The following is a 27,366-nucleotide window of genomic DNA, read 5'->3' on the forward strand; positions in this document are numbered from 1 at the left end:
TAGGTTACCTTACGTAGCAAAAGGGACCCTGAAGCTGGGATTAAGGATGTGGGCTTGAGGCGGGGAGAAGAGCCGCATTACCAGATCGGCCCAATTCAACCCCATGGCCCTCTAATCAGAGAGCTCTTCCTGGCTGCAGAGCCAGAGGGAGATGTGACCGCGGAGGCCTGGGCCGGAGATGCACCGGTGCTGGTTTGAAGATGAAGGAAGGGGGCCATGAGCCAAGGAAAGGGCGATGACCTCCAGAAGGTGACAGTCAGTGAAACTGATTAGCCTGGGAGCCTCCAAAAAAGAACTGCAGCCCTGCGAACGAACACCCTGGGTCCAACTCAGTGAGATGAGTGTCTGCCTTCTGCCCCCAGAACTGTAAGATAATACATTTGTGTTGCCTGAAGCCACTAAGTTTGTGGTCTTTTGTTGCAGTGGCAGCAGGAGATGAGTACAATGACGTAGCAGGCGTTTAGGACCACAGCACTCGAGGGAGGGCCCTGACCCCAGCCTTGGGAGGGGGACCAACACTTGCTTCCTTGGGCCTCCACAGAACTGAGCTTTCAGAGTTGCATTTCTTTAAGGAGTAGACTCTGAAGTCAGTGTGGATTGAAAATCACTGTAAACATTACCCTTAAATTCCTTAAAAAGATGCCACCTTGAATGTCTACAAAGTCTCTCTCAAATGAGGTCAACACGATCAGGTTTTCCTGTAGGGATGGGCTGAGCACCACATGAAGTAATTGGCTGGCAGTTAGGAACCATACTGTACCCCAAACAAACGAGCCTTAACACTCATTCAATGATTGATTCATAGCAACCAAGGCAGTTGGAGGGAACATCACACGTCCACCCCCACCCTGTGCTTGCTCTAGGGCACAAGGTCACTGGCTAGAGTGGAAGGTAGAAATAGTCATACCTTTCTTTGTTTTTAAATGTTTGATTTTTGAGAGAGAGGGAGGAAACGTCAATGTGAAAGTAAAACTTCGATCGGCTGCCTCCTGCACGGCCCCTACTGGGGATTGAGCCTGCAACCCAGGCACGTGCTCTGACTGGGAATCGAACCAGTAACCCCTCAGTGCATGGGGATAATAATGCCTAACCAACTGAGCCACCCTGGCCAGAGCACTTTAATATTATTACTAGAGGCCCTTCCCCACAGCCAGCCCTGCCTCCTGGTTGAACTTACGGACATCTCCCGGTTGAGGGGACAATTTGCATACTACGCTTTTATTATATAGGATTACTTGTCTTAAATTTTTTCCCCGCAGACATAACTAGTTGACTTTGTGGGAATTAAATGTGAGTTTGAAGTGCCTCCCCAGAAGGAGTTGGGCTCCTTTTCCTCTGCCATGAGCATCTCCATGCCTGCAATAGCCTGTCTGGGTCTGCTTCTGGCAAGTGGAAGAGCCCAGTGAAGTCCTAAAGACCCAAGAAGATCCCAGACTCTGACTTGATTCTGCCGGATGTGTCTTCTAGCATAAGACTTCTCAAAAGACGGCCAAGCGTCCTGCGATCATGTGGAACACTAAAGGAAAGCTGTGGCTTTCTCATCTTCCATTTTCTGTCCTACTTCATTTTTCTGATACGTATAATGTTAACGATACAGTTTAAGGATGGTTTAAACAGTAACACAGATGGATGTGTGGGAGGGGGGAGGAGGTTCTTGGTCAACCTGGTTAGATGCCCAGACCAATTTTTTTATGGATTATATTTCATAATCTAGAAAAATTTCACTGAGGTTTTCATAGTGCAGGTGAGTTAAGTTATACTGAACTCATTGAAAAGGTTTGGAAGGCTGAGATTCTGCTTGGAAACGTATTGCGTCATTTTTACTCATGATGACCTAAGTAATGCTAACCAGGAAAGGATTCCAAGATGGCGATGGAGTAGGTAGAAGCTACACTCACCTCCTCCAGGTGCCCAAGTGGATTTACAGCTAAATTATAGAGCAATTGATCTGAATAACCAACTGAAGGACAGCTGAACAGAAGTCTAACCAAGGATTTACAGAAGCCACATAGACACTGGGTACAAGGGTGGAGACACAGAAAGGGCTGGCCCCTGTACCCACATGTGCGGTTGAGAATCTGGAGGGATATCTCAGCTGCAAAAGTCCTCCTGAAGAGCGTGATATCTCAACCCCCCAGGTTCCCCACCCAGAGAGCACCAGAGCCAGGAAGAGAAGTTGTCTGCTAGCAACCAAGGTACTTTCTTAAAGGGCCAATGCACAGGATCGTGTTCTTGGACACTCACCAGGGCTCCAGAAGAGGGAAGGTGACTCAGATTTGGAGGGTCAGCCAATGGGTCTCTGTCCTGAGTCCATACCCCATAGCACACTATCTTCCCAGGGTTGCACACACCTGTTCTTACAGCACCAGCCTGGGGAGTGCACTAGCCCAGTCTCCAACTGCTGGTGGCACCACCCTGCTGAGCTCGTCTTGCAGAGGTGGCTGCTGGCTGCACTGAACAGGGACCTTTAGTGCCTTCTTTTTTTTGGAGAAGCTCTTGGCAGAGACTCAGACAGACACTGAGCTGTGTAGCTTGGGAAGGGGGGGGCCATTCTTCCCTCTCGCATACAGAGCCAGTGACTCCCCGCAACTGGACACTCAGTTTGGCCTGTCCTTCCCATTCACAGGGCCCTGCCTTGCTAAGCTCAATCCCACAGGAGGACTGGAGTGCTGCTCAGAGCTGGGACCTTCAGAGTGCTTCCCCCGGGGAGGCTCTTGGGGACTCAGATGGGCACTGGCTAGTGCAGGGAAGGCGGCATCCTTGCCCTACCTGCGAGCACAGTTGGTACCACTTCCCCAAGAGATTCACTTGCCCTGGCCTTCTGACTCCCCGTGGCCCCGCCCTGCTAACCTTGCTTCTGCAGAAGGGCCAGCTGGCTGCACCCAAGCTGAAGCCGCAGTGAGCTCCTTCTGGGGAAGCTAGGGTGGTAGACGGGCAGAACATAGGGGCCATTCCCCGCCCCACAACCCCGCCACTGAATGCCTGACTGTGCTTCCCCAAGCAGGAGACCCTAGCCTCAGCCTCCTAACCTCCAGGTGCGCTGCCCTGTTGAGCTCATGCCTTGTGGGAGGGACTGCAGGTTGCAGTCAGTCTGGGCCCACTCTAGTCTTTGGAAGACTCTCCAGGAAGACCAGGCAACCTCATGGGTGGTGGAGCAACTGACAGGCGGGGCCAGACCTTGGGGCCTTTTAGTGATCTGCCCCCGACTCAGAGCTGGACAAAACTGACCTTTGTACACAGCTTGGGCCCTCCCATGCACACCCAGGCCCAGGAGAGGCAGCCACAAACAACAAAGCGTGTGGTCGCTCCAGACAGGTAGCCCAAGGCAAGTTACAGGCAGCGTCTGGTACCAACCTGCACTAAAATCCTCCCAAGTGGACCCACAACCAGTGGTGGCTTCAGACTGTGATTGGGCACCGAGGCAGACCTGTTCCCAGCGGGTCTGGTGCCTGCCAAAGTCTCCCTTTGGGTGTGCCAATTGTGTGGTTAGTTGGGTCAAGTTGTGGGGTGGCCTGAAGCCCACCACTGGTTGTGTTGGTTCTGGGTCCACATCGGAGGATTTCCAGGGCAGGTTGATTTGTTTGTAAATTTTTATTGATTTTTGAGAGAGAGGAAGGGAGGAGAGAAATACACTGTGATTGAGGTAATCTTTATAATCAGCCAGCCTGAGGCTTAACCTCAGTACATGAACAGGCCAACAGTATTCAAGACTCAACCACAACAGGAAGGTGCATATAACCCACACGAGAGGCTTTCATGGAGTACCTAGTTCAGGTGATCTGGAAGATGGTGCCACTGATCCCCTTAAGACATCTACAACATAAAGCCACCATAACAAGTTTGGGAGTCATAGCAGATCTACATAATATACAGAGACAAACACAAAAAGGCAGACAAATGGGGAGACAAAGGGGCCCAAATCAAAGAATAAGAGAAATCCCCAGAAAAAGAATTAAAACTAAATGGAAGCAACCAAGATACCAGATGTAGAGTTCAAAACAATGCTTATGTGGGTGCTCAAGGCCCTCAGGGAAGAATGGATGACCTCAGTGAGAACTTAGCGAGAGTAAGCATTAAAAAGAGCATAGGAATAGTAAAAAGGGACCACCCAGAAATGCATATGATATCTGAAATGAAGAATGCACTAGAGGCCTGGTTAGTGTGGCTCAGCTGGTTGGAGCATCCCTGTGCACTGAAAAGTAGCGGGTTCAATTCCCAGTCAGGTCACATACCCAAGTTGTGAGTTCGATCCCTGGTTGGGGTACATGAGGTAGACAACTGATAAATGTTTTTCTCTCACATTGATGTTTCTCCCTCTCTCTCCCTCCCTCCTTCCCTCTAAAAATCAATAAAATTCAAAAAATACACTAGAAAAAAATCAAGTATAGATTAGATGAAGCAGAGGATTGAGTCAGCAATTTAGAGGACAAGATAACAGAAAGCATCCAAGCTGAGCAACAAAAAGAAAAAATATATTTTTAAAAAATATTAGGAGTCTAAGGGATATCTAGGACAACATCAAGCATAACAACATCTGCCTCATATGGGTACCAGAAGGAGAAGATGGAGAGCAAAGGATCAAGGACCTGTTTGAAAAAATAATGACTGAAAACTTCCATAATCTGGCAAAGGAAGCACAGAGAGTCCCAATGGAATGAGCCCAAAGAGGCCCACACCTAGACACATCATAATAAAATAAGAAAGGTTAACGATAAAGAAAATATTTCTTTTTTTTGGATAAAGAAAATCTTTATCCAAGAACATCAGGAGAAGGACAGTTAGTTACCTACAAGAGAGCTCCCATATGGCTGTCAGCTGATGTTTCAACAGAAACACTTCAGGTCAGAAGGGGTTGACATAAAAACCAAGGACCTACAACCAAGACTAGACTAACTAGCAAAGATAACATTAAAAATAAGAGAAAAAAAATAGGTGAAATAGAGCTTCCCAGACATAAAATGCTAAAGGAGTTCATTACCGCAAAATTAGTATTACAAGGAATGTTAAAGAGTCTTCTTTAAGAAAAAGAAAGGAGGGAGGGAAGGAGGGAGGGAGAGGGCGAGGGAGAGGGAGAGGGAGAGGGAGAGGGGGAGAGAGAGAGAGAGAAAGAGAGGAGGAACATAAGTATAAAGAGCAAAATGGAAATAGATAAGTACCTATCAATAATTACTTTAAATGCAAACAGATTAAATGTTCCAATCAAAAGATACAGGTTAGCTGAATGGATAAGAAAATAAGACCCATATATATGCTATCTACAAGAGATTTACCTCAGAACAAAAGATACACACAGACTGAAAGTAAAGAGATGGGAAAATTTAATGCAACTAGAAATGAAAAGAGAAAAGCTGGGATAGCAATACTTATATCAGACAAATTATATTTCAAAACAAAGGCCATAATAAGAGACAAAGAAGGACATTACATAATGTTAAAGGGATCAATCCAGCAAGAGGAAATAACCCTTGTAAACATTTATGCATCCGACACAGGAGCACCTAAATCTATAAAGCAAATCTTGATGCACATAAAGGGAGAGCGTGACAGTAATACAGTTACAGTAGGGGACTTTAACACCCCATTAACATCAATGGATAGATCTTCTAGACAAAAAACCAACCAGGAAAAAATGGCTGTAAATAACACATTAGATCAGATGGATTTAATTGATATCTTCCGAGTATTTCACCCCAAAGCAGCAGAATATACCATTCTTTTCAAGTGCATAAGGAACATTTTCCTGTGTAGACCATATGTTAGGACACAAAACAAGTCTTAATAAATCCAAGAAGATTAGAATCATATCAAGCATATTTTCCAACCACAATGGTATGAAACTAGGTATCATTTACAAATGAAAAGAACTGGCCCTAGCTGGTTTGGCTCAGTGATAGAGCATTGGCCCATGGACTGAAGGGTCCTGGTTTGATTATGGTCAAGGGCATGTACCTCGACTGCAGGTTCCCTGGCCTGGGCGTGGTGTGTGCAGGAGGCAAGCAATTGATGTGTCTGTCTCACATCGATGTTTCTCTCTGGCTCTCCATTTCCCTTCCACTCTCTCTAAAAATCAATGGAAAAATATCCTTGGGTGAGGATTAACAAAAAGAAAAAAATAGAAAAATACACAAACACATGGAGACTAAATAACATGTTACTAAACAATGAATGTGTCACCAATGAGCTCAAGGAAGAAATCAAACGTTACCTTGAAACAAATGAAAATGAACACACAACAACCCCAGATCTATGGGGCATAGCAAAAGCAGTCCTAATAGGGAAATTCACAGCAATACTGAACTACCTTTAAAAGAAAGAAAAAATCTTAAGTAATCATACTTTATGCCTAAAAGAACTAGAAAAAGAACAACAAACAAAACCAAAAGTAAGTAGAAGGAAGGGAATAGTAAAGATTAAAGACATAAAGAGTAAAAAATAAAGTACAAAAAAAGTAATAAATGAAACTAAGAGCTGGTTCTTTGGAAAGACAAACCAGATTGAAAACCTTTAACTAGACCCATAAGGAGAAAAAGAGAGAGGACCCAAATAAATAAAATCAGAAATGAAAGAGATGTAACAACTGACACCATAGAAATACAAAGGATTGTAAGAAAATATTATGAACAACTATATGCCAACAAATTGGACAATATGGATGAAATGGACAAATTCCTAGAAAGATAAAATCTTCTAAAATTGAATCTAGAAGAACCAGAAAATCTAAATAGACCATATACAAGTACTGAAATAAAAGCAGTAATCACAAAACTACCAGCAAAAGTCCTGGACTGGATGGCTTCATGGGCGAATTTTACCAAACATTCAAAGAAGTTGTACCAGGTTTCCTTTTCAAACTATTCAAAAACATTCAAGAGGAGGGAAGACTCAGAGCTCATTTTATGAGGTCAGCATGTTCCTAATTCCAAAACCAGATAAAGATACTACAGGAAAGAAAATTATAGGGCAATATCCCTGATGAACATCAATGTTAAAATCAACACAATATTAGCAAACCAGGTCAAGAAATACATTAAAAAGACAACATACCATGATTAAGTGGGATTTATTCTGGTGATGCAGGGTTGCTACAATATCCACAAATCAATAAATATGATATACTAAAAAATAAAATGAAACATAAAAAGCATATGTATGCAGAAAAAAACATTTGATGAAATCCACTGCCCAATTATGATAAAAACTCTCAGGAAAGTGGAAATAGAGAGAACATACCTCAATGTAATAAAGGCCATATATGACAAACCCACTGGCAACATCATACTCAATGGGAAAAAACTACATTTCCCCTAAGATTGGGAATAAGACAGGGAGTCGGCTTAAGCCATGCTTATTCAACATAGTACTAGAAATCCTAGCCACAGCAATCAGACAAGAAGAAATAAAAGGCATCCAAGTTGGAAAGGAAGAGTAAAACTGTTATTATTTGCAGATGACATGATACTGTATATAGAAAACTCCACCAAAAAACTGCTAAAATGGATAAATTCAGTAAAGTAGGATACAAAATTAATATTCAGAAATCGGTGACGTTTTTATACACCAATTAGAAACTATCAGAAAGAGAAACTAAGAAAACAATCCCATTTAAAACTGCAACAACAACAAAAAAAGGTACCTAGGAATGAGTTTAACCAAGGAGGTAAAGAAAGTTATAAGACACTAATGAAAGAAGCTGAGGAAGATACAAATCAGTGGCAGCACATACCATGCTCATGGATAGGAAGAATTAACACCATACAAATGTTCATACTACATAAAGCAATCTATAGATTCAATGCAGTTCAATGCAATTCCAATGGCGTATTTCACAGAACCAGAACTATTCCAAAACTCTATATGGAACCACAGAAGACCCTGAAGAGCTTCAGTAATCTTGAGAAAGAACAAAGTTGCAGGTATCATGCCACCTAATAGCAAACTATACTACAGGCTTCAGTAATCAAAGAAGCATGGCACTGACATAAAAACAGACATGTAGACCTATGGACAGAACAGAGCCCGTAAACAAACCTACAGCTTTATGGTCAGTTAACATTTGACACAGGAGGCAAGAACATACAATGGGGTAAAGACAAAACATTACTGAGAAAACTGGACAAATATATGCAAAATGAAACTAGGACCCTCTTTTCACCCCGTATAAACTTGAAATGGATTAAAGATTTAAATCTTAGACTTAAAGCGATAAACATCCTAGAAGATGTCCTGCCGGCATGGCTCAGTGGTTGAGTGTTGACCTATAAACCAGGAGGTCATAGTTCAATTCCCGGTCAGGGCACATGCTCGGGTTGTGGGTTTGACCCTCAGTGTGGGGCGGGCAGGAGGCAGCCAATCAATGATTCTTTCTCATCATTGCTGTTTCTCTCCCTCTCCCTTCCTCTCTAAAATCAATTTTAAAAAGTAATTTTTAAAAATCCAGAATAGGCAGTAAAATCTTGAACATTTCTTGAAACAATATTTTTTTCTGACGTATCTTCTCAGGCAAGGGCAATAAAAGAGAAAATAAACAAATGGGACTACATCATTATAAAACGTTTTGGCACAGCAAAGGAAACCATCAACAAAATGAAAAGATAACCTATTGAATGGAAGAACATATTTGCCAATGATACATCTGATAAGGGGCTAATATCCAAAATTTATAAAGAACTTATATAGCTCAACAGCAAAAAAAAAAAAAAAAAAACCAATCCAATTAAAAAATGGGTAAAAGATCTGAATAGGCACTTCTCCAAAGAGGACATACAGATGGCCAATAGACATATGAAAAGATGCTCATCATCACTAATCATCAGAGAGATACAAATTAAAACCACAATGAGGTATCACTTCCCATTTGTCAGAATGACTTTCACCAATAAATCAACAAAAGTGTAGGCGAGGTTGAGGAGAAAAGGGAACCCCCGTGCACTGTTGGTGGGAATGCAGACTGGTGCAGCCACCGTGGAAAGCAGTATGGAGTTACCTCAAAAAATTAAAAGTGGAACTGCCTTATGACCCAGCAATCCCACTACTGGGAATTTATGCTAAGAATCCTGAAACACTGATTTAAAAGTAAATATGCACCCGTGAGTCCATTGCAGTGTTATTTACAACAGTCGAGGTTTGGAGGCTGCCTAAATGTCCGTCAGTAGCTGAGTAGACAAAAAAGCTGTGGTACATTTACACAATGGAACACTACTCAGCCACAAAAAGAAGAAAATCTTACCTTTTTGGATGGACCTGGAGATATTATGCTAAGTGACATAAGCCAGTCAGAGAAAGGCAAATACTGTGTGTGATTTTACTCATATGTAGAATCTAATGAACATAAACAAAACAGAAACAGACCGACAGTTGTCTGAAGAGAGGGGTTTGGGGCTGAGTGAAAATGTGTAGATTAAGAAAAAACCTCCAACATCTCATGGAGAGGGCCACCTGGGAGTTACCTCGGCATTTTCTTATAATTATTGTCAGCTGAGCTCAGAGCATAGGCAGAGCCACGCCCTGGGAACATGCTTCCCCAATAAGGCTGGGCATGTTAATCAGGCAGGGGCGGAACTAGATATGTAAAGCTAGGCCTTTAAAATAAACCTGCTGTGTGGCTCAGGCCGCTTTTGCCACCTCTCTATCAGAGAGGATGGCGCCCACCTGGCCCCAGCTTAAAATCTATTTCTGCATCTTGGTCTTTCTTTAATTTCTTAATCCCCAGCTCCTCCACTCAGCAAATGGACTGTTTCCTTTTCCATGCGGGACATGGAAAAGAGAGAAACAGCCCCCTACAATCTCATAGACACACACAACTGTATGGTGATTAGAAGAGGGAAAGGGGGTAGGGGAGGAAGACAGGGTAAAGGGATGACATGGTGACAGGAGGCTTGACTTCGGGTGAATACACAATACAAATACAGATACTATATCACAGAACTGTACATTTGAAACCTATATAACTTTATTAGCCAATGTCACTCCAATAAACTCAATAAAAATATTTAAAACAAAAGGACAAATGACGAAGATCTTCAGGCGATCCGGTTTCAAGTTTCTCCCCAAGGGTCTTTCACATCCGCAGTTCCAGGATGTTCGCCATCGCGCTGGCCCATGCTGGGAAGGCCGGTCTAGGCCGCCCTGAGCCTGGGTTGTTGGGCTGGCTGACGCTGAGCCAGCTGCTCCCAGAGCTCCGTGGGAATTCCAAGCCCAGACGGGAGTTCATCGAAGCTGGATGTTTCCACCAATTAAGCAAAATGATGCACCCAGCAATGATTATACAGGAGGCTGAGGCATCACGAGCAAGTAAAACCTGGCCTGCCTGCAGGGGGTGAGTGAAGTGCGCCCGGAATCGCCGAGGCCGCCACACACTGAGGGGGGGCACCGGGGCCACGGCCTGGGATCGCTAGGCCTCCGGGTGCATAGAGAACGGGAAGCTCTCCTCAGAGGCCCCACAGAGCAGATACAGGACTCCCCAGGAAAGCAGGGGAGTGGATTCTAGAAGGGGCAGCTTCCTTTCTCTTCTGCTGTGGCACAGCCTCCGAGTGACACCTGAACAGCACACATACCTGGCCAATCAGCAGGCACAACTGACTGGTGCCAATTCCGCCCCCCCCCCGCCCCCACTAACCGTCCTCTGAGCACTGCCTGTGTGTCTCGGATACTCCCCTCCTGTGTGTGCTCTCCCAGGACCTCTGCGCACATACCGAGTGGGGCAGCGGGGGCTGCTCTCCACCCATCTGCACACCTCGGCTGGAGGATGCTCTTCCCTGGGAGAGGGCTGTGAGGGGGAGGAGGCTGGAGCCGCGGGGACCCCAGTCCTTTCTGGTAACGTCTAGTGACGCCAGCTCAGGGCAGCTGTGGGGAATCACCGCCCAACAAGGACTAAGGCAGTGATGGCGAACCTATGACACACGTGTCAGAGGTGACACGCGAACTCATTATTTTGGTTGATTTTTCTTTGTTAAATGGCATTTAAATAGATAAAATAAATATCAAAAATATAAGTCTTTGTTTTACTATGGTTGCAAAGATCAAAACATTTCTATATGTGACACGGCACCAGAGTTAAGTTAGGGTTTTTCAAAATGCTGACAGGCCAAGCTCAAAAGGTTCGCCATCACTGCCCAGAGGACACGGAGACACTCATTTGAAAACAGTCTGAATGTGCACTTGGTAGCTGGAGAAAATACTAGCAAATGTCACTGGGAAAAATTCATAACCAGACAGAAACAAAATATATTTATTAGAAATATTAGTCATATATCATACACTTTCAGATAATCGTGCACCCAGCTCTGCTGGCCTGGCCTGCCCTGAGGACGCTCGGACCACCTGGTGAGTTTGTGCAGCAACAAGGCCACAGGTGTGTCGGCTGCATCCAACTCCCGTCGTTAACTCAGTGAGCACTCAGGGCCTCAGCAACTCTAACCGGGTCAGGGAGGCGACCACCAGTGAACTCGGGCTTCTGGGATATTAAAAACACACTCACTAGTGAAAAGGCAGCCAGGTCACACCCTTACTGCATGTCCTTGGCAGTCGTCTCAAATGGCTCAGCTCTGGGAGAGGGGTTTTCACAGACCCGAACCCTCCATCGCTGCACCCGCCTCAGCGGGGAAGAGGGTGGCTGAGAACCCTTGCGACGCCAGGCGGCTAAGCGCAGTGGGAAGTGCACTTTGTGTAACACCTGCGCACCAACCAAAGCTGTGAACAACAACAGATGGAGAAGGAATCCCGGAGGCTGCGCCCCTTTCTACAGTGAGGGGGGGGGGGGCGGAGTGTGCGTGTGCGGTTCCCCCGGACGCTACCCGGCGGCAAGGCTCGGCAGTGCCGGAGACCAAGCACAGTTCAAGGACACGACACCAGCCGGTGCAGAGACCATACTTCTTGTCTTTAAAAAACCCCGCCTGCTCTTATGGGTCTTTCATATCGCACGTGCTTTTTATATAAAAATAATACATTAAAAAAAGTGTCTGCAGAACCGCCAAGTACTTTTAAAGGACTGAGCAGTGGCTGTAGGAAGATGGGAGAAACATGGCTGTTGCAGCCTCTGAAAACCTCAGGACAGGAAACGAAATGACACAACTCGCTGATGCCGCCTCGCTTTCTATTTATCTATTTCCCACATTCCCCTTGTGCTCTGAGCTCTCCAACTGAAAACACACTTAAAAACCCTGTTCTGTGCTCAGCCCCGGCTGGGACAGCTTCTCCCCAGACCCTGCAGTGCGACCAGCCTGGCCCCCAGCTGCCTGCAGGCCCCTCCTGCCCCCGGCGCCAGACCTGCTCAGCCACTGTGCTGCCCACCAGGACACACGCGCCCCTCCTCGTGTGCCCACCAGCAACAAAATGGTGGTAAAGGAACTTCCTTGAATTATAAAAATAAGTTGGCACATGGTCTTCCTTTTGTATGACATTCCCCCTCTTTCTAACCTGCAGGGGGGGAAAAGGGCACCCCCCCCCCCAGGCCCGCTCCGCCCAGAGCCTGTGCTGAATCACCGCGGGAGTCACTGCACCAGGCGCTGCCGGTGCTGACCCCCATCCCATGCAAGGCCTCAGGGTCTCTCCTGCACTAAGCCTTGAGGTGATGAGCCAGCACCGCCACTCACCCGCCCCGGCTCCGCCCCCAAAGCGGTGGTGAGCAGGCAGAAGCAGTGGGAGGGGCAAGTGTCCCGCAGGAAGCGCCCAGCAAGGCTTTCACTTGCTCATTCGAGGAGGGGACTTGTTCGGACGGCACCCCCGCCTCCACTGGACAGCAAGGGCTGGATGTGAAAGCAGCAGCAGCACCTGCTAGGCCCCATGTGGCCACGAAGCCGCTCTCTCCTTCGGCTCAGGGATTCAGACAACACGCAGGCCCCACACCTGATGGGCAGGCCAGGCGCTCCCCAGCGCCCCGGAACCTCCACAGCGCGGAGGGTGGGCGGGCCTGCCGGGTGGCCTGGAGGGAGGGTGAACTCGCCTCTCCCAGGACAGAGCTGGGCCTGGAGCCTCAGGCCCGGCTGGGACAGCGCCCACCATGAGAGTGACGTAAGCAGGGAGAGCGCTGCTGTAACACCTAGTGACCTGTGACAATGACCCTTGTCTGGGGGCACTCACACAGCTATGGGCACCTTCATTAGCAAGTGAAGGGCACTGGTGAATTCACCCTGATTTACTTATGTGCACCGCACCCCACTTGCCATGCAATGTGCCTTTATTTGCCACCAAGAACATGAAGAACCACCGGTGGCTACTTGCTCAGCGTAACTCCCAGGCGAATGGGGCCGCTCGAGGGGGCTCTGCTGTCACTTGGAGTGACCCCAGAAGAGCAGAGAAACTGCATTTCCGCCTCTGCCCACCCTTGTTGCCATGCAAACACGAAGGCCAGCTGAAGTACTAAATGCTAAACAAGCCTAAAGTTGAAATGTTTAAATTTGCTGTCTGCCCAGTATCCCAAGAAATACACCCGCAGGCTGTTTCACTGCGCAAATACCCCCAACCCCAGCAGACACAGGGATTTCACACGGGTGGCTTCCTGTTGGTCAATTCTGCACATGGGACAAGCGTGTGTGGGTGAGAATGGGAGTGGAGCAAATGGGAGGACAGATGGAGAAGGTGAAGTCACTGCAGCTTCCCTTCAGCATGAGCACAGGCAGCTGCGGGTGACCCAGTCCCAGCACCGCCACCCAGAGAGCCAGGCTCCCACCTGCACCGCCACCCAGAGAGCCAGAGCCCACCTGGAGGCCCCCACAGGGACAGTGAAGCGAACTACCCAGGGGCTCCTTCTCATTCTCCCATGCCCATCTTCCATCCACACAGCATGTGCAGGACAGTGGTCTCAAACTGTGACCAAGGCCTAGCTGTGCCGCTGACACCTAGACCATAAGTGTACCCCAGACGGCAGGGTTCACGTGTTCCAGGCTGCAAATGCTTATCTTTTGTTGGCTGTTTTTGGAGGGAGCGGGTGGGTTTTTTTAAAGGCCAAAGCCGGGACGCTGGTAACGAGGGGACTGGCAGGAAGTGCCTGCTGTCTCTGTGAATCTCAGGGCGGCTCCAGGGGCGGCCACAGCTGCACATGCCATGCTGGGGTCTCCTGGGTCTGGAAGGAGGGAGGCCCTGGGACAGCAAAGCTTCCCCAACTCACACCCCAAATGCATCTCAATTCCAGGTGGGTGCGCGGTGGAGCCAACTCTGTCTCATTTGTCAGCTGGGACCCTGGATGGAACCTTCCTTTGAAACCCAGCGGCCAGGCCGTGGCCGTGAGAGCAGGGCCTGTGGGGTGACCGGGGCTTCCGGGACGAGGGCAGGTGGCGGATGGCGGGCCCCGCAGGCTTAGGTCTCGAAGTACTTGTAGATCTGGGCGACGTACTGCATGACGCTCTGCCAGTCCGGCCGGTCTGTGTGCAGCATCTCGCTGAGCTCCTGCGGGAGGAAGGGAGAAGTCACGGGCGCCACGCACCCTCCCCACAAAGCAGCTCGGACCCAGGCCAAGGCTGCGCTGTGAGAACCCCCCACGCGGGGAGGCGCAGGTGCAGGCAGCACCAAGGCAGTGGGAAACGTGATGGGGAAAAGAAAAGCGTTTTCTTCCTACTCAGAAGACACCTTCCCTTTTAAAAACATGGGACATGACCTCCACCCTGCTCACCTGTTAGCAACATGGCAGCTTTAAAAAAAGTGTGAAAAGAGGAAGTCACCCTAATTCTGTTATCCTAAGGGTCTCCGTTTCTCTGGGTTCCCTGTGATGCCACACCTGCTTCCCACACTGACCTCCCACACTGCCACTGCCGCTGCCGAGGGAACTGCTGACCACCTCCCAGCACCTGGCCGCCTCCCAGCACCCGGCCACCTCCCAGTACTCGAGGGGCAGCTGTGTTCACGTCACATCACACACTCTGTAATAAGCATCTTCGGGTGGTTTTGTGTCCTTCTGTTGAATAGTGCCTTAGAATGCATTCCAAGAATGGGATTACCTCCAAATCCTCCAATCAATTTAAAATGCAAGCATTTGTTTTATCAGAATCCCGTTACCATGCAATGCTTTTTGGTTACCCCTCTGCCCCAACTTAGTCAGCAACAAGCAGGTGGAGACCAGAGGCCAGAAAGTGCCAGGCAACAGGGCTGGAAGTTGCCTGAAATCCGTGCCATTCACTGTGCTTGACAATTCACTTGGGGCTAAACTCAGATTCTCTCGTGGCCACAGGAAAGCGGGGGAAGGACCCGAAGTAAAGGCAGAAACAAGTGCAGCGGAGCGTAAGGCTGGGCTCCGTACGGCCTGGAGCCCGGCATTCATGGCTCAACATCTAAATTCAGTTCACAGATTCTGCTCCCTGGTGACACTAAGAAATGATCAGCATATCACTGGTCGTGAAAGGGGTGGAGAAGGAGTAAGTGGAACATTCTACACACATACACCTAGAAAAATTTAAAGAGAAAGTTTTCACAGAATATAAGGACAAAAAGTCTCCTGCCTAAACTACTTAAGGAAGAAATAAAACCAATTCTACACAATCTCTTCCGGAAACAGAAGAGGACGGAACACTCCCTAATGCATTCTGCGAAGCCAGCATTACCCTAATACCAAACCCAGACAAAGACTTTACCACAAAACTACAGATCAACTTCCCACATTAATGCAGACACAAAAATCCTCAATAAAAGAAATATGAGCAGATTGAATCATGGTCAGTCGAGGCTGGTCCAGCATCCAGGAGTCAATTAGCATGACTCATATCAACAGGCTAAATAAGGAAAGCACACGCTCCTATCCACAGATGCAGAAAAGCATTACACAGACTTTAATAACCATTAATGAAAAAGCTCTAAAATCTCTAGACATAGAAGGGAATTTACTTTACATGATACAGAACCATGTGTCTACCAAAAACCACAAGTGGACGTCATACTTCGACCAGAGGAACGGAAAGCTTTCCTCTAAGGTCAGGAGAAGGGACAGGCAGGCGGTCCTCCCCCCTCTCCTACTCGACCCTGTGCTGAGCGTCCCTGCCGGTGCCACGCGGCTGGAGAGACCCTGAAGGCACACAGGCTGGCCAGGAAGAGCCCAATGTCTTCACTTGCTGAGGCATGACTGTATATGGGCAGCCCGGCCCCGGTGGGCACGCGCTCGGCCCTTCGCAGTCCCAGCAGCGATGCCGCATAGTCGGCCTCACCTGTGTCACGCGATGGGCTGAAACTCCTCCGTGTTACACCGGCCGGAGGGGAATGCTTGCTAACTTTTGGGGAACAGAGTAGTGCTTTCACTTTTAAAAAATCTCATCCTTACTCATGCTACACCCAGAAACCTGAATTTAGCTGAATGTACACATATAAGTGAGCACTTTTCTGACTAATTTAACAGCAGAGCTTGATCAAAAGTTTGGGATGGGTATTGCTGTCCATTCTGATGGGATGCATTTTAAAAATGTCAGGAGTAATTATATTATTTTCCAATCCACATCAAGATAGTGAATAAAAAATAAATAACATAGGAAGTTTCTATTCTGTTGATGACAGGAACTGGTGAAATTGCTCACAAACATCCCTAAATGCTTCTGAGATTAATCATGCTGTCAGCAGCTCCTCACAGGCCCTGGAAAATGGAATTTCTGACTCTGACAATTAGGCCAACGCGATGGTCTCCTGTGCTGCCCAGCTCTCACCAACGTCTGATGTACATTAGATGAAAATTAGGAAAAAATGCTGAAGTAAAAAGAAGCAACTATTAACTGTAATACAACAAAGATGTATTCTTGTACATCATATAACTTCTAACAAGTTCTCATTGCATCTTTGATTCCTGATGTAAGTTACTGTTACTTGTTAGCTGTTAGTGCTTCAGAGGGAAATCAGGCTCTGGGGGCTAGGGGAGGGGGATGGGGAAGGGGGAGCTTCCTCCTCACTTTCAATTCTCTGCACTTGGATGCACACACTAGGGATTCTGTTTCTTAAAGGGTTAGTAGAATGTGGGCTTTGGTTTTGGGTATGTGTGTATGACAGCATTTTAAACAATGAATTCAACGTTTTTAATGGTCCAAATACTACTTACTTCTAAGTTTTGGAGAAAGATTTACATTTAATATTTGAAATATATTTCCATTTCTTTAGAAAACTGTCCATTCTGTTTCAGACATGTTGGCAAACAGCATTCATGGGACTCAGGGTTCTCCGGCAGCTGTCCTTTCCCGTTCCCCTGGCTCAGGTTCCCCACCCGAGGGCTGTGCGCAGCCTCACTGTATTTCAGCTTAGATTTTCCTGGTCCCAATGAGACTGGACATCGTCTAAAACGGTCACTGGCCGTTTGTGAGTTGGCTATTCTAGCCTTTGACAACTTTCTACTAGATTTTTTATTTTTGTTTTCTAAATCCTCACCTAAGGATGTTTTCCCATTGATTTCTTTTCCCGCCCCATTGATTTCTTAAAGAAGGTAGAAGAGAGAGGGGAAAACAGAGAGAAACATCGATGTGACAGAAACACATTGATTGGTTGCCTCCTGCAAGCGCCCTGACCAGGACGCGGGCCAGGGAGGATCCTGCAACTGAGGTACGTGCCCTTGACCAGAATCGAACCCAGAGCCCTTTCGTCCGCAGGCTGACGCTCTATCCACTGAGCCAAACCGGCTAAAGCTACTAGATTGTTTTTTAAATTATTGGTTAGTAGAAATCATTTGTAGATTATCTCCCTTTACTATGCTGTTTCTGCAGTTTAGTTATTATTTGTCTGAATGAATTTTTTTTTAAATTTATCCTGTTGAGATTCATTAAGAATCTGTAGTCTCCATCATTCTGGGAAAATTTCAGGCACCACTTTTCTTCTGGAGTTCCTACCTGACTTGGGACGAAGTCACTGTCCGACTTTATCTCCCATGTCTCTTAGCTCTTAGGTGATTCCCATCCTCTTTTTCCCTTGCAGGCTTCCCGCTAAAGAAAATATTATCTGCTCACTTTGTCAATCCCCTGTGGCTGGGGTGACGATGTGAGAGAGGAATGCCAATGAGCTGGAGGGACTCTGATTTCCTGGTCAGAGGGGAATGTGCGAGGCTTTGCTTTATCCCGTCCCTCCTTCCTGCCCGCAGATGGGAGTGATGTCTGGCGCCTGGCATCCACATTCAACCACAGAGCCAGTAGCAAGTCGGGGAGGAAAAGCCAACATGACAGGTGGAGAAGTACAGAGAAGCAGCACTCGGGCCCTTGATTTCAACACTGAGCGGTGCCTGAAACTACTGGGTTTCTTACTTTAAAACAAAACAAAACATCTTTATGGCATTTGCAACTGCTAGCTGGGTTTTCCATTTCTTTTTTTGTTTGTTTTTCCGTTAATCCTCACCTGAGGGTATTTTATTTTCCATTGATTTTTAGAGAGTGGGAGGAAGGGAGGGAGAGAGAGACAAAGAGAGAAACATCGATCGGTTGTTTCCTGCACATACCCCAACTCGGGCCAGGATCAGGCCTGCAACCCAAGTACATGTCCTTGACCCGGAATTGACCTGGGACCCTTTGGTCTATAGGCCAACTCTTTAACCACTGAGAAAAACTGGCCAAGGTGGGTTTTCCATTTCTTAAAGTTGAATACATACTAACTTATATAACCCCTTCATTATATTTTCCATTTAAAAAATTGATAGAGAGAGATGTGAGAATCATGGATCAGTTGTCTCCCACACCTGCCCCAAACAGGGATCAAACCTGCAACCTAGGTATGTGCCTGACTGGGAAACAAACCCACCACAACTGAGCCGCCCAGCCAGGGCTAGTTTTCATTTTTTATATCCTCACTCAAGGACATTTTTCCCATTAATTTTTTTAGAAGGGGTGGAGAGAAACATTGATGTGAGAGAGACACATCTGTTGGTTGTCTTCCCCATGCACCCCAACTGGGGTCAGGGACTGAGCCTGCAACAAAGGTATGTGCCCTTGACCGGGAATCAAAGCTGTGACTCTTCAGTGCACAGACCAATGCTCCAACCACTGAGCAAAACTGGCCAGGACTATTTTCCATTTTTTTAAAGTTTCTGTTTTATGTTCTGGGTAATTTCTTTACATCTATTTTCTAGTTCAGTAGTTCTCTCTTCTTCCATAGCTAACCAATTAGTTTTTCAAGCCAACTGGTATTGCTAATTCCAAATTTTCATTTCTGGAAGTTTTATTTGATTATTTCCCCAAATCTTTTTTTTAAAATAATAACATGCTCCTTCCTTATGATTTGTATTCCTTTGATCTCTTTAACATGTTTAAACATAGTCTTCTGTAGCCTCTTTCTGTTTTATTACCTTAGGTTCTAGTAGATGAACCTCTTGTTTCTTGTGTCTGCTGACAAGTTCAAATAGATCAATTTTTTGAGTGTTTTTAAAGTTTGTCTTGTTAGCATATTTCCAGCAACCATTGTACTACTAGCCAAGGAGCTTCCTGAACTAGAGATAGTGTAAACTAGTGGCTTCTTGCACACAGAAATTACAATTTTGTATTCTAAACCTCATCTGGCTGTTCCCTTTTCTTACAGGAGGTTTCCCCCCTTTTCTTGGCCACAAAAAATCTGATGGGAAGAACAAACTTCCTTCTCGCACCTCCCTGGCGGGCAGGCGGAGTTTTCCACCCGCTCTCACTAAGAAGAGCAGCACTCTGTGAGCTTTGGTTCTGTGCAGGGCTCAGTACTTCACCTCTGCTCATGGGAGCTCAGAGCCTCACCTGTCCCTGTGTGGGTATGAAACAATACCCATAGGTACTCATTGCTGCAGGCCCTCTACCACTACCCCAGCCCCAGCCCTGGGGCTGTCAGTGTCAGCTGTGCCTCATGGCTTTGATTTTTACTACAGCTCATGCATTGAAAGGTCGCTGGTTCAATTCCCAGTCAGGGCACATGCCCAGGTTGCCGGTTCAGTCCCCAGTCAGGCACGCACGTACGGGAGGCAACCAATTGATGTTTCTCTGTCTCGCTCTCTTCCTCTTTCTCTAAAAAACCAATACAAACATATTTACAAAAGGACTTAAAAAAGCCTCTCCAAATCATACGTGGTCTGACCAACTGGATAATTTTGTATTTGAGATCATGAGTAACACATCTTCAACAAATGTATGTCTATGTTCTGTAAGAAACTGTTAGTGACGACATAAAGTTCTTCCTCACATAATTAGCCTCAAGTATAACAAGGATACAAAAGAGGATACTTACCAGGCTGGGCTTAATGCCTACACTTTCAGCTGCTTCAAATGCCAACAAGAGATTCCTTTTCTAAGGTGAAAAGACAGAGAGACTGGAATTATCAACTAAAAACATACAGCTTTTGCTAAGACCACCATTGACATTCCCATATAAGAAACCTATAAGTCACTTAAAAATTTAAGCCAAATATACAAACAATGGTCTCAGGATAAGGAAAAAAATTGTCAGGTTACAAATGTCACTAAAAATGACATTACTGACTCGACTATCAGATACATTTTTATTAATTCTGTTATTTTTCACTTTGTCTAGATACAGGGCTTATACTTCTGCTGTGTGTCAACAGCTGTTTGCTGAATCATGGTGCTATATTAAACCATCAAAGTCATGTGTCCACACAGTTACATATAACCAAGCTGCTCTTCCCCCATGCTGGGTCCTGGGAGAGCCTCTCTGATGTCGGTCCCTGGTTCTTCGGCGACACCTCCACAGCTCGGCGACACCCTCACAGACTGCTCCATGATTTCTAAAATAAGACCTCCTCCCGGAATAAGTGAGGACTCAGGTGCCATGCACCGCTCCCTTTTCTTCCTTATAGCCACATGGCTACTTTTCGTTCTGTTATGAGTTATGTCTGTGACTTTAAATCATACCCTTATATCTCCATTTCTTATTCCATCAGTTATGGACAGCACTTCCTCACCCCACTGCGTACAATGAGGAAGTTCCTTCATCTTGTCAGGTTTTACTTTTTAAACTATTGAAACTGGTAACACTCAGTTCCTTTTTTATAACCACATTTAAGTCTTCTCTCCTCTCTTAATAGGATAATTCTGAAAACCAGAAACAACCAACAGCACTGACAAAGTAGTGCACCCCAACTGCACTTCCTTCTCGACAGTTCGTCACGATGCCGTGTCACTAACGCATTTCCCACAAAGGATTCTCCTGTGACCAGCCCTGTCACCACCCTGTGAATCTTCAGGCTGGAGTCGTTCAGAACCCCATGCCATTTCCGCACAACCCCTGGCAGGGCGTACTCTGGCTTCCTTCTGAAGAAGGGGGTGGGACAGGCACCTTTTCTGGAAGCATTCACGTAGGAACAGTTCCCTCTGTACCCTCACACTTGGGCAATAACGAGGGTGAAAATAATTTTCCTGGAATTTTAAAGGTCCTGCTCCATAATAATTTTCCCCTAATTTGTTGCTTCTTTGTGAGATTCTTTCTGGTTGTTCTTGATGTTTCTTCATCTGGACGCATTTAAGAATCACTGGGTCATGCGTACTCCCCTCCATAATTTATCTGAAAGTCATTAGGATTACATTTAATGACCTTAGTAAAGTAAGTGTAATTGGGAGGCAAGTGTTTCTGTACACATTCATGTTTTATGTTCCAGTAGACTTTGCAATTCTACCCATTTAGACTTTGTACATGTTCCGTGCCCGCGGCCTGCACCCGCTGCCCTGCCCGCACATCTGGTGCCTGGAGAGTGAGGCTCCAGCGCTGGGTGCCAGGCCCAGGGAGCCCGTTCCTCCCCCGCGGCCGGGGGTTTGCCAAGCTGGTCATCTGCGGTCAGCAGGCCCCAGCGCCAGCGCTCTTCCTCCAAATGAAGGGCAGTGAATGGGCATGAACTGGGAGCCTGCCACGTTTCCACACACCACTCCGAGCTGTGGAGAGAGGAGCAGCCAGTGGGCTCCTGGCTCGCTCTAACTCCGCCCGGACTGCGGCTGCATTCTCCTGTTCGGGCGCTAATGAGGTCTTGGTCCTTACTTCTAAATCCCTTTTGGTTAGTTTTGGGGAGGAGAGGTTTTGTAAGCCAGATTTAGGCTACCACTAATGCAAACTGCTTTCTAAAATGTTACGGCAACTTCCAATTTCAGCAAAAATGTATGTGCCCACTTCCCCACACCCTCACCTGTACAGAACATTATGATTTTCAAAAGTCCCTGCCACTGTGACAGGCTAAAAAGAATATTTTATTGTTTTAACTTGCATTCAATCACTAATAAGTCTAAGGAACAGGTGTTTCTAAGCCTGAGATTTTATACGGGGTCCCCCAAGTCCCCTCCGCTGGGTTCTGATGGACCTGCTGGTGTTTTCTAAGCAGAAGCAACAAGGAAGAAGTGGGTAATGGGAAGCGCCGTTTCAGAACACCGGGACTGTGCAGTGTGGCACGGAGCATTAGGGAGAGGGGTGACCACATGTCACCCTAATTCTCTCCATCAGAGCACTGCCCCAGGCACTGCGGGAGGCCCTCAGGAGAGACCACTGCTGGGGGCACAGAGTATGCCCAGGCAGAAGCAGTGCCCACAGAGGCCAATGCAGGGCGAGAAGAAAGCGCCGTTTCATCAGTCCTGTCCGGGGGACAAGAGCAGGCCTGGAACCTTCCTGTTCTAGGATAGTGCACTCACCGGAAATGATGGGAGAGAGTCCCAAGTCCAGAATTTCTCCTCTCCTTACTATTTCATCTCAGACATAAACACACTTCATTCTATCACCTGAGTGTTCAACGTAAGTGGGGGTTTCGTCTGCTGACCGACAATATGCGTTTGATTGAAAAAGGCCACGCGTTCCACGGCCTACAGCTCTCACCCTGTGACTGTCGACCTTCAGTGTGTGGAAGAGGCCCTCGCTAGTTTTATGAGAACTTCCTTCTCATGCACATCGTCTGGCTTGACTGTGTCCGTCGGGGAGGACCAGCTCGCGTTCTGACTTTCCGGGCTATCAATGGCTACACCACACAATTCCTAGGTTTGCCTTTAGTCGGGCTTTACAGCACAGGCCTCTCTTGATGCCCTTTCTGACATGTTGCTACACCAACCCCCATCTAGGCAGCTACACTTCACTCATCTTAATGTCACAGGAGGCCCAGCTGGCATAGCGCATTGGATGAGCATCAACTTATGAACCAGGACGTCACAGTTAGATTCCCGTCAGGGCACATGCCCGGGTTGTGGGCTCAATCCCTAGTGGGGGGGTGGCAGGAGGCAGCCCATCAATGATTCTTTCTCATCATTGATGTTTCTCTCTCTCTCTCTCTCCCTCTCTAAAATCAATACAAATATATTTTTAAAATGTCAGAGGGATACATTTCATTCAAATTACCTTGTTCCCTTGGAAACCCAGCTTCAAATCTGCCTCCTTTAGGAAAAGCGTCCCTGGCCGCCCTTCCCCACAGCCGGATCCAAGAGGCTCGCCATACTCAGCGTATACTGTGGGCTGGATTTGCTTGTGTTTACACATCGTTTTGAAAACATTTATGAGTAACTTTAATACGTTTACGGCAAGCTGGCCGTAGCCGCCCTCAAGCATGCTCACCGCAGCAGGCAGTGGGCAAGTGACCCCACCAGAGTGCAGCTGCGCGGGGCAGGCAGGAGGCAGGAAGCTGCCTTCCTCTGGGAGTGGGGGTCACCAGGGCACAGCTGAGGCCTGGGAGGCTGCTCTGACAGGAGGCCGGGAGCCACAGGCCCCACAAGGGCTCCAGCTGCCTGGAGTGACTCCTCCACCTCCGCACACCTGACAGCAGCCCGGACCCAGGAAGAGGAGGCTGTGCTGGGACCCTGCAGCCGAGCACTGGGTGGTCTGGGAGCCCCACCTGACCCGACGCGCAGGGCGCCGGGGAGACCACACAACCCAGCGCCAGGAAGCACCTTGTGCGCTCAGAGCACCCCGTGCAGCACACATTCGGGCTCCTCACTTCCCCACAGTCCTCACTGACTGGGGGCAAAGAGCCTGGGGGTGCGGCCTGCCTGGGACGAGCACCCACACTCTCAGAAAGGCGCCGATGGGTACAGTGTGGGTAAGTGCCTAAGCTCACACTCACACCCTCTTAGCGAGGTCTCCCGATCACTTTGGGTTGTGTTACGCCCATTGTTTACTCAGTTATCTTCATGATGTCACACGGCAAAGGCAGAGCCTGAAAAATGAGGGGCAGGAGGGGGATGGCGCCAAGGTCGCTGTTGGACGGGGCTTCGCTGTTGGACGGGGCTTTGCTGTGAGGGCTGTGACCGCCCTGCCTGGTGGTCCCCTCCCTGCGCCCTGCAGACGCCCTCGCTCACCCCTTCTACCCCGCAGGCTCCGGGATCTGCCCTTCTGCTACTGACAGACACTGGGCTTTAGAATCAGAAATGTTACCTGGTCCTTGTCCACAGGCCCTAAGCCCTTGTGACCTCTTATACTGGAGCCATCGGGGTGCCTAGAGCATGTTACAGTGTGTGTTTCGTCTCGGTTCCACGGCTCAGAGCGAGGAAGGGGAAAGGGTCTGAGAGCACGTGCGGAGGGGTCCCACGCGGCCCACGCGGGTATTGGAATCCTGGTTCCCACTCCACCCCAGCGTGTCCCAGAGAAGCACGGGGCGATGGGGCTTACCTTCTCCTGACTGCTCAGCTCCTGGTACGGGATGTGGGCAGGCAGGTAGGTGTGGAGGAGCGCGCAGAAGGCCAGGCCGTCGCTCCAGCTGCTGCTGAAGTTGGTGATGTCGATGTTCTGTGGGGAAAGCAGCGTTACTGTCAAACTGCATCACAGAATCTGAACGAGACTGTGCCAGGGCGGCAGCTATCGCGGGGCTTGCTGTGGGCAAGACAAGACACGACGCAAGTCTGCCAGGAGTGCCTCTAACTTCGGTACCAGAATAGCATGCTGCGGCCCAAATCTGCGCACAGGACAGCACAGGAAAAGGCTGCAAGCTCACACACTCTAGGTACCCCATGGCTCCAGTATAAGAGATCACAAGGGTTCAGGGGCCTGTGGACAAGGACCAGATAACATTTCTGATTCTCACACACTCGGGATTTCTGTCGCCTTTGGCGGATGGGAGGCCGACCGCCTGACTAGCTCTGCACGTCCCAGCATTGCCAGAGACGTTGCCAGGGACGGGCAGCCCCATTATCAATGGCTGGGCCAGGACAAGCCCCTCAGGGCAAGCCTGGCCGCTCCTCCGCCACACTCTCTCCTGCAGCGGGCGGCTTCCAGCAGGACACACGCCAGTGCTCGGCCTCGCCCGCTAGCACACCACGCATGGGACCGTGGGGCTCATGGGGAAAGGAGCTCCCTGCAGGACAGGCAGGAGCCGCGGGAGTAATGACAAACCCAAGGCCAGCTCCATACGGCAGTCCTCGGGGGTGACGGGGGTTCTGGGAGCCGGGTGCGCCTCCACATCTAAATCCTCACCCCGGTCACCACTGCTGCTTTCCCCCGACTCTACTGATCCTAACAGCATCTCTTCCCGGCTCACAAAGCTCGTCCCAAACGAAACGTCAGGTTCCCAGGCCCGCGACCTCTTCCCCGCACAGGCTGAGGTGTCTGGCTGCGTAAAGGCACGACGCAGCCTGTGCCAGGGCCTGGGAGGGGCGCCCAGTCCCGCTGCTCCAAGCACTTCTGCTCCGACCACAGGACTCGGGGACTGGGGGGCTCCTTCCTGTCCTCTCCGCGCAGCCGCTGGGGAGGCAGCGGGCTCTGCCTCCTCAGAACCGCGGGAAGGTAGGCAGCCACACCAGCCACCGAGAGGGCAGGCGGCGACAGCCAGTTTTCTGGAGTGGACCCTGGCTACTTCTCCCCCCAGCTCGAGCCCAATGCAAGCTTCCCACCCCCAGTCTGCACTGCCCGTGGTCTGTAGAGGCAATGGCACTAGAGGAGCAGGTGTGAGGGGAGCAGGCCAGGAGGCCCAATCGCACGGGAGACGTACAGAATTCTCAGTGTGTGTAAGGACGGAAACGTGGCCCAGTGGCCCAGAGGCTGAGCACTGACCTATGAATCAGGAGGTCACGGTTCGATTCCCGGTCAGGGCACATGCTCGGTTGCAGGCTCAATCCCCAGTGTGGGGCAGTGCAAAAGGCAGCCAATCATTGATTCTCTCTCGATTCTCTCTCATCACTGATGTTTCTATCTCTCTCTCCCTCTCCCTTCCTCTAAAATACACACACGCACACACACACACACACACACACACACACACAGTAGGTCCTTGGGTTACGTCGGAGATCTGTTCCTATGGCATGACATAACGTCATTTTCACCGTAGGGCAGAACCCACCTACATAAGCACCTACGTCATTCACATGGAGCACATACACAGCAGTAATGAAATGAAACAGTAAAAAAAATTTAAAAGAAAGATAACAATTCCTGACCTTCACTTGTGGTAAATAAATAATAACATAAAGCACATATGTCAAATGACAAACTTTTTTTAATAAACAAATGGGAGATAGCGACGTAACCATGAAACGACATACTTCAAGTCTGACGTATCCCTGAGGACTGTCTGTATATCTCTCTCTCTCTCTATGTGTGTGTGTGTGTGTATATATATATATATATGTGTGTGTGTGTATATATCTCCTACGTCATTCACATGGAGCACATACACAGCAGTAATGAAATGAAACAGTAAAAAAAATTTAAAAGAAAGATAACAATTCCTGACCTTCACTTGTGGTAAATAAATAATAACATAAAGCACATATGTCAAATGACAAACTTTTTTTAATAAACAAATGGGAGATAGCGACGTAACCATGAAACGACATACTTCAAGTCTGACGTATTCCTGAGGACTGTCTGTATATCTCTCTCTCTATATATGTGTATATATATATATATATCTAAAAGGCTAATATGCAAAGTGTTCCTTCAGGAGTTTGATCAGGAGACAGGGAGTTCAATCGCTCACTATGACATGCACTGACCAACAGGGGGTGGCGCGGGACATGGGGGGCGACCAGTGGTGGCAGCGGGGCACTGAGGGAGCGAGGGAAGGAGAAGGTGGGGAGACGGGGAATCGCGTGGTGGTGGCACGTGGGTGGCAAGGGAAGAAGGAGGCAGGGAGGCAGGGTAACTTGATTGGCCCTGATCGCTGGCCAGGCCTAGGGAACCTACCCGTGCATGAATTTTGTGCACCAAGCCTCTAGTATATCTATTTACTTATATAAAAACCCTGGATGTAACATCACGACCTGAGGCGCAACCAACCGGAAGGAAGTCAGTCCTGCAGGGGTTGTCTTGGAAATGGCTGCACCCTCCCCCAAGCTGTTTCCTGGAGCTGTTTCCGGTATGGGCAAGGTTTGAGGCAGGAACCTGCCCTTGGAGCGTGGAGAAACATCTTTATAAAGTGTGCCGCGCCAGCACAGCCAAGAGTGAACCTGAGTTGGGGCGACTGAAAGGCTTAGAAAAGACAGGCAAGGGAATGAAAGCTGGGTCTTGGTGGGACGCTGCTTCTCTGGAGAGACAGGGACCATGCCCCCAGCCGTGTCTTCA

General features: G+C 48.2%; 1 protein-coding gene across 9 annotated transcripts in view; it reads right to left on the reverse strand.

Moving 5' to 3' along the window:
- Positions 1-11,203: 11,203 nt before the first annotated feature.
- Positions 11,204-27,366, reverse strand: part of SPECC1 (sperm antigen with calponin homology and coiled-coil domains 1) — a 273,056-nt gene continuing 256,893 nt past the window's right edge. For 7 of the 9 annotated variants that reach the window (XM_015558364.1, XM_015558363.1, XM_015558365.1 and 4 more), the window contains 3 exons: positions 24,481-24,597; positions 20,122-20,181; positions 11,204-14,382 (listed from right to left, as the gene is read on the reverse strand). In XM_015558364.1, coding sequence (XP_015413850.1) covers positions 14,293-14,382; positions 20,122-20,181; positions 24,481-24,597 — 267 coding nt within the window. In that variant the 3' untranslated portion in view covers positions 11,204-14,292. Of the gene's footprint in view, positions 14,383-18,168; positions 18,188-20,121; positions 20,182-24,480; positions 24,598-27,366 lie in introns of those variants that run through there. The other 2 variants (XM_015558367.1, XM_015558362.1) reach the window with 2 other exon arrangements.

Source organism: Myotis davidii, unplaced genomic scaffold (genome assembly GCF_000327345.1).
Source record: "Myotis davidii unplaced genomic scaffold, ASM32734v1 scaffold129, whole genome shotgun sequence".
NCBI lineage: Eukaryota > Metazoa > Chordata > Mammalia > Chiroptera > Vespertilionidae > Myotis > Myotis davidii.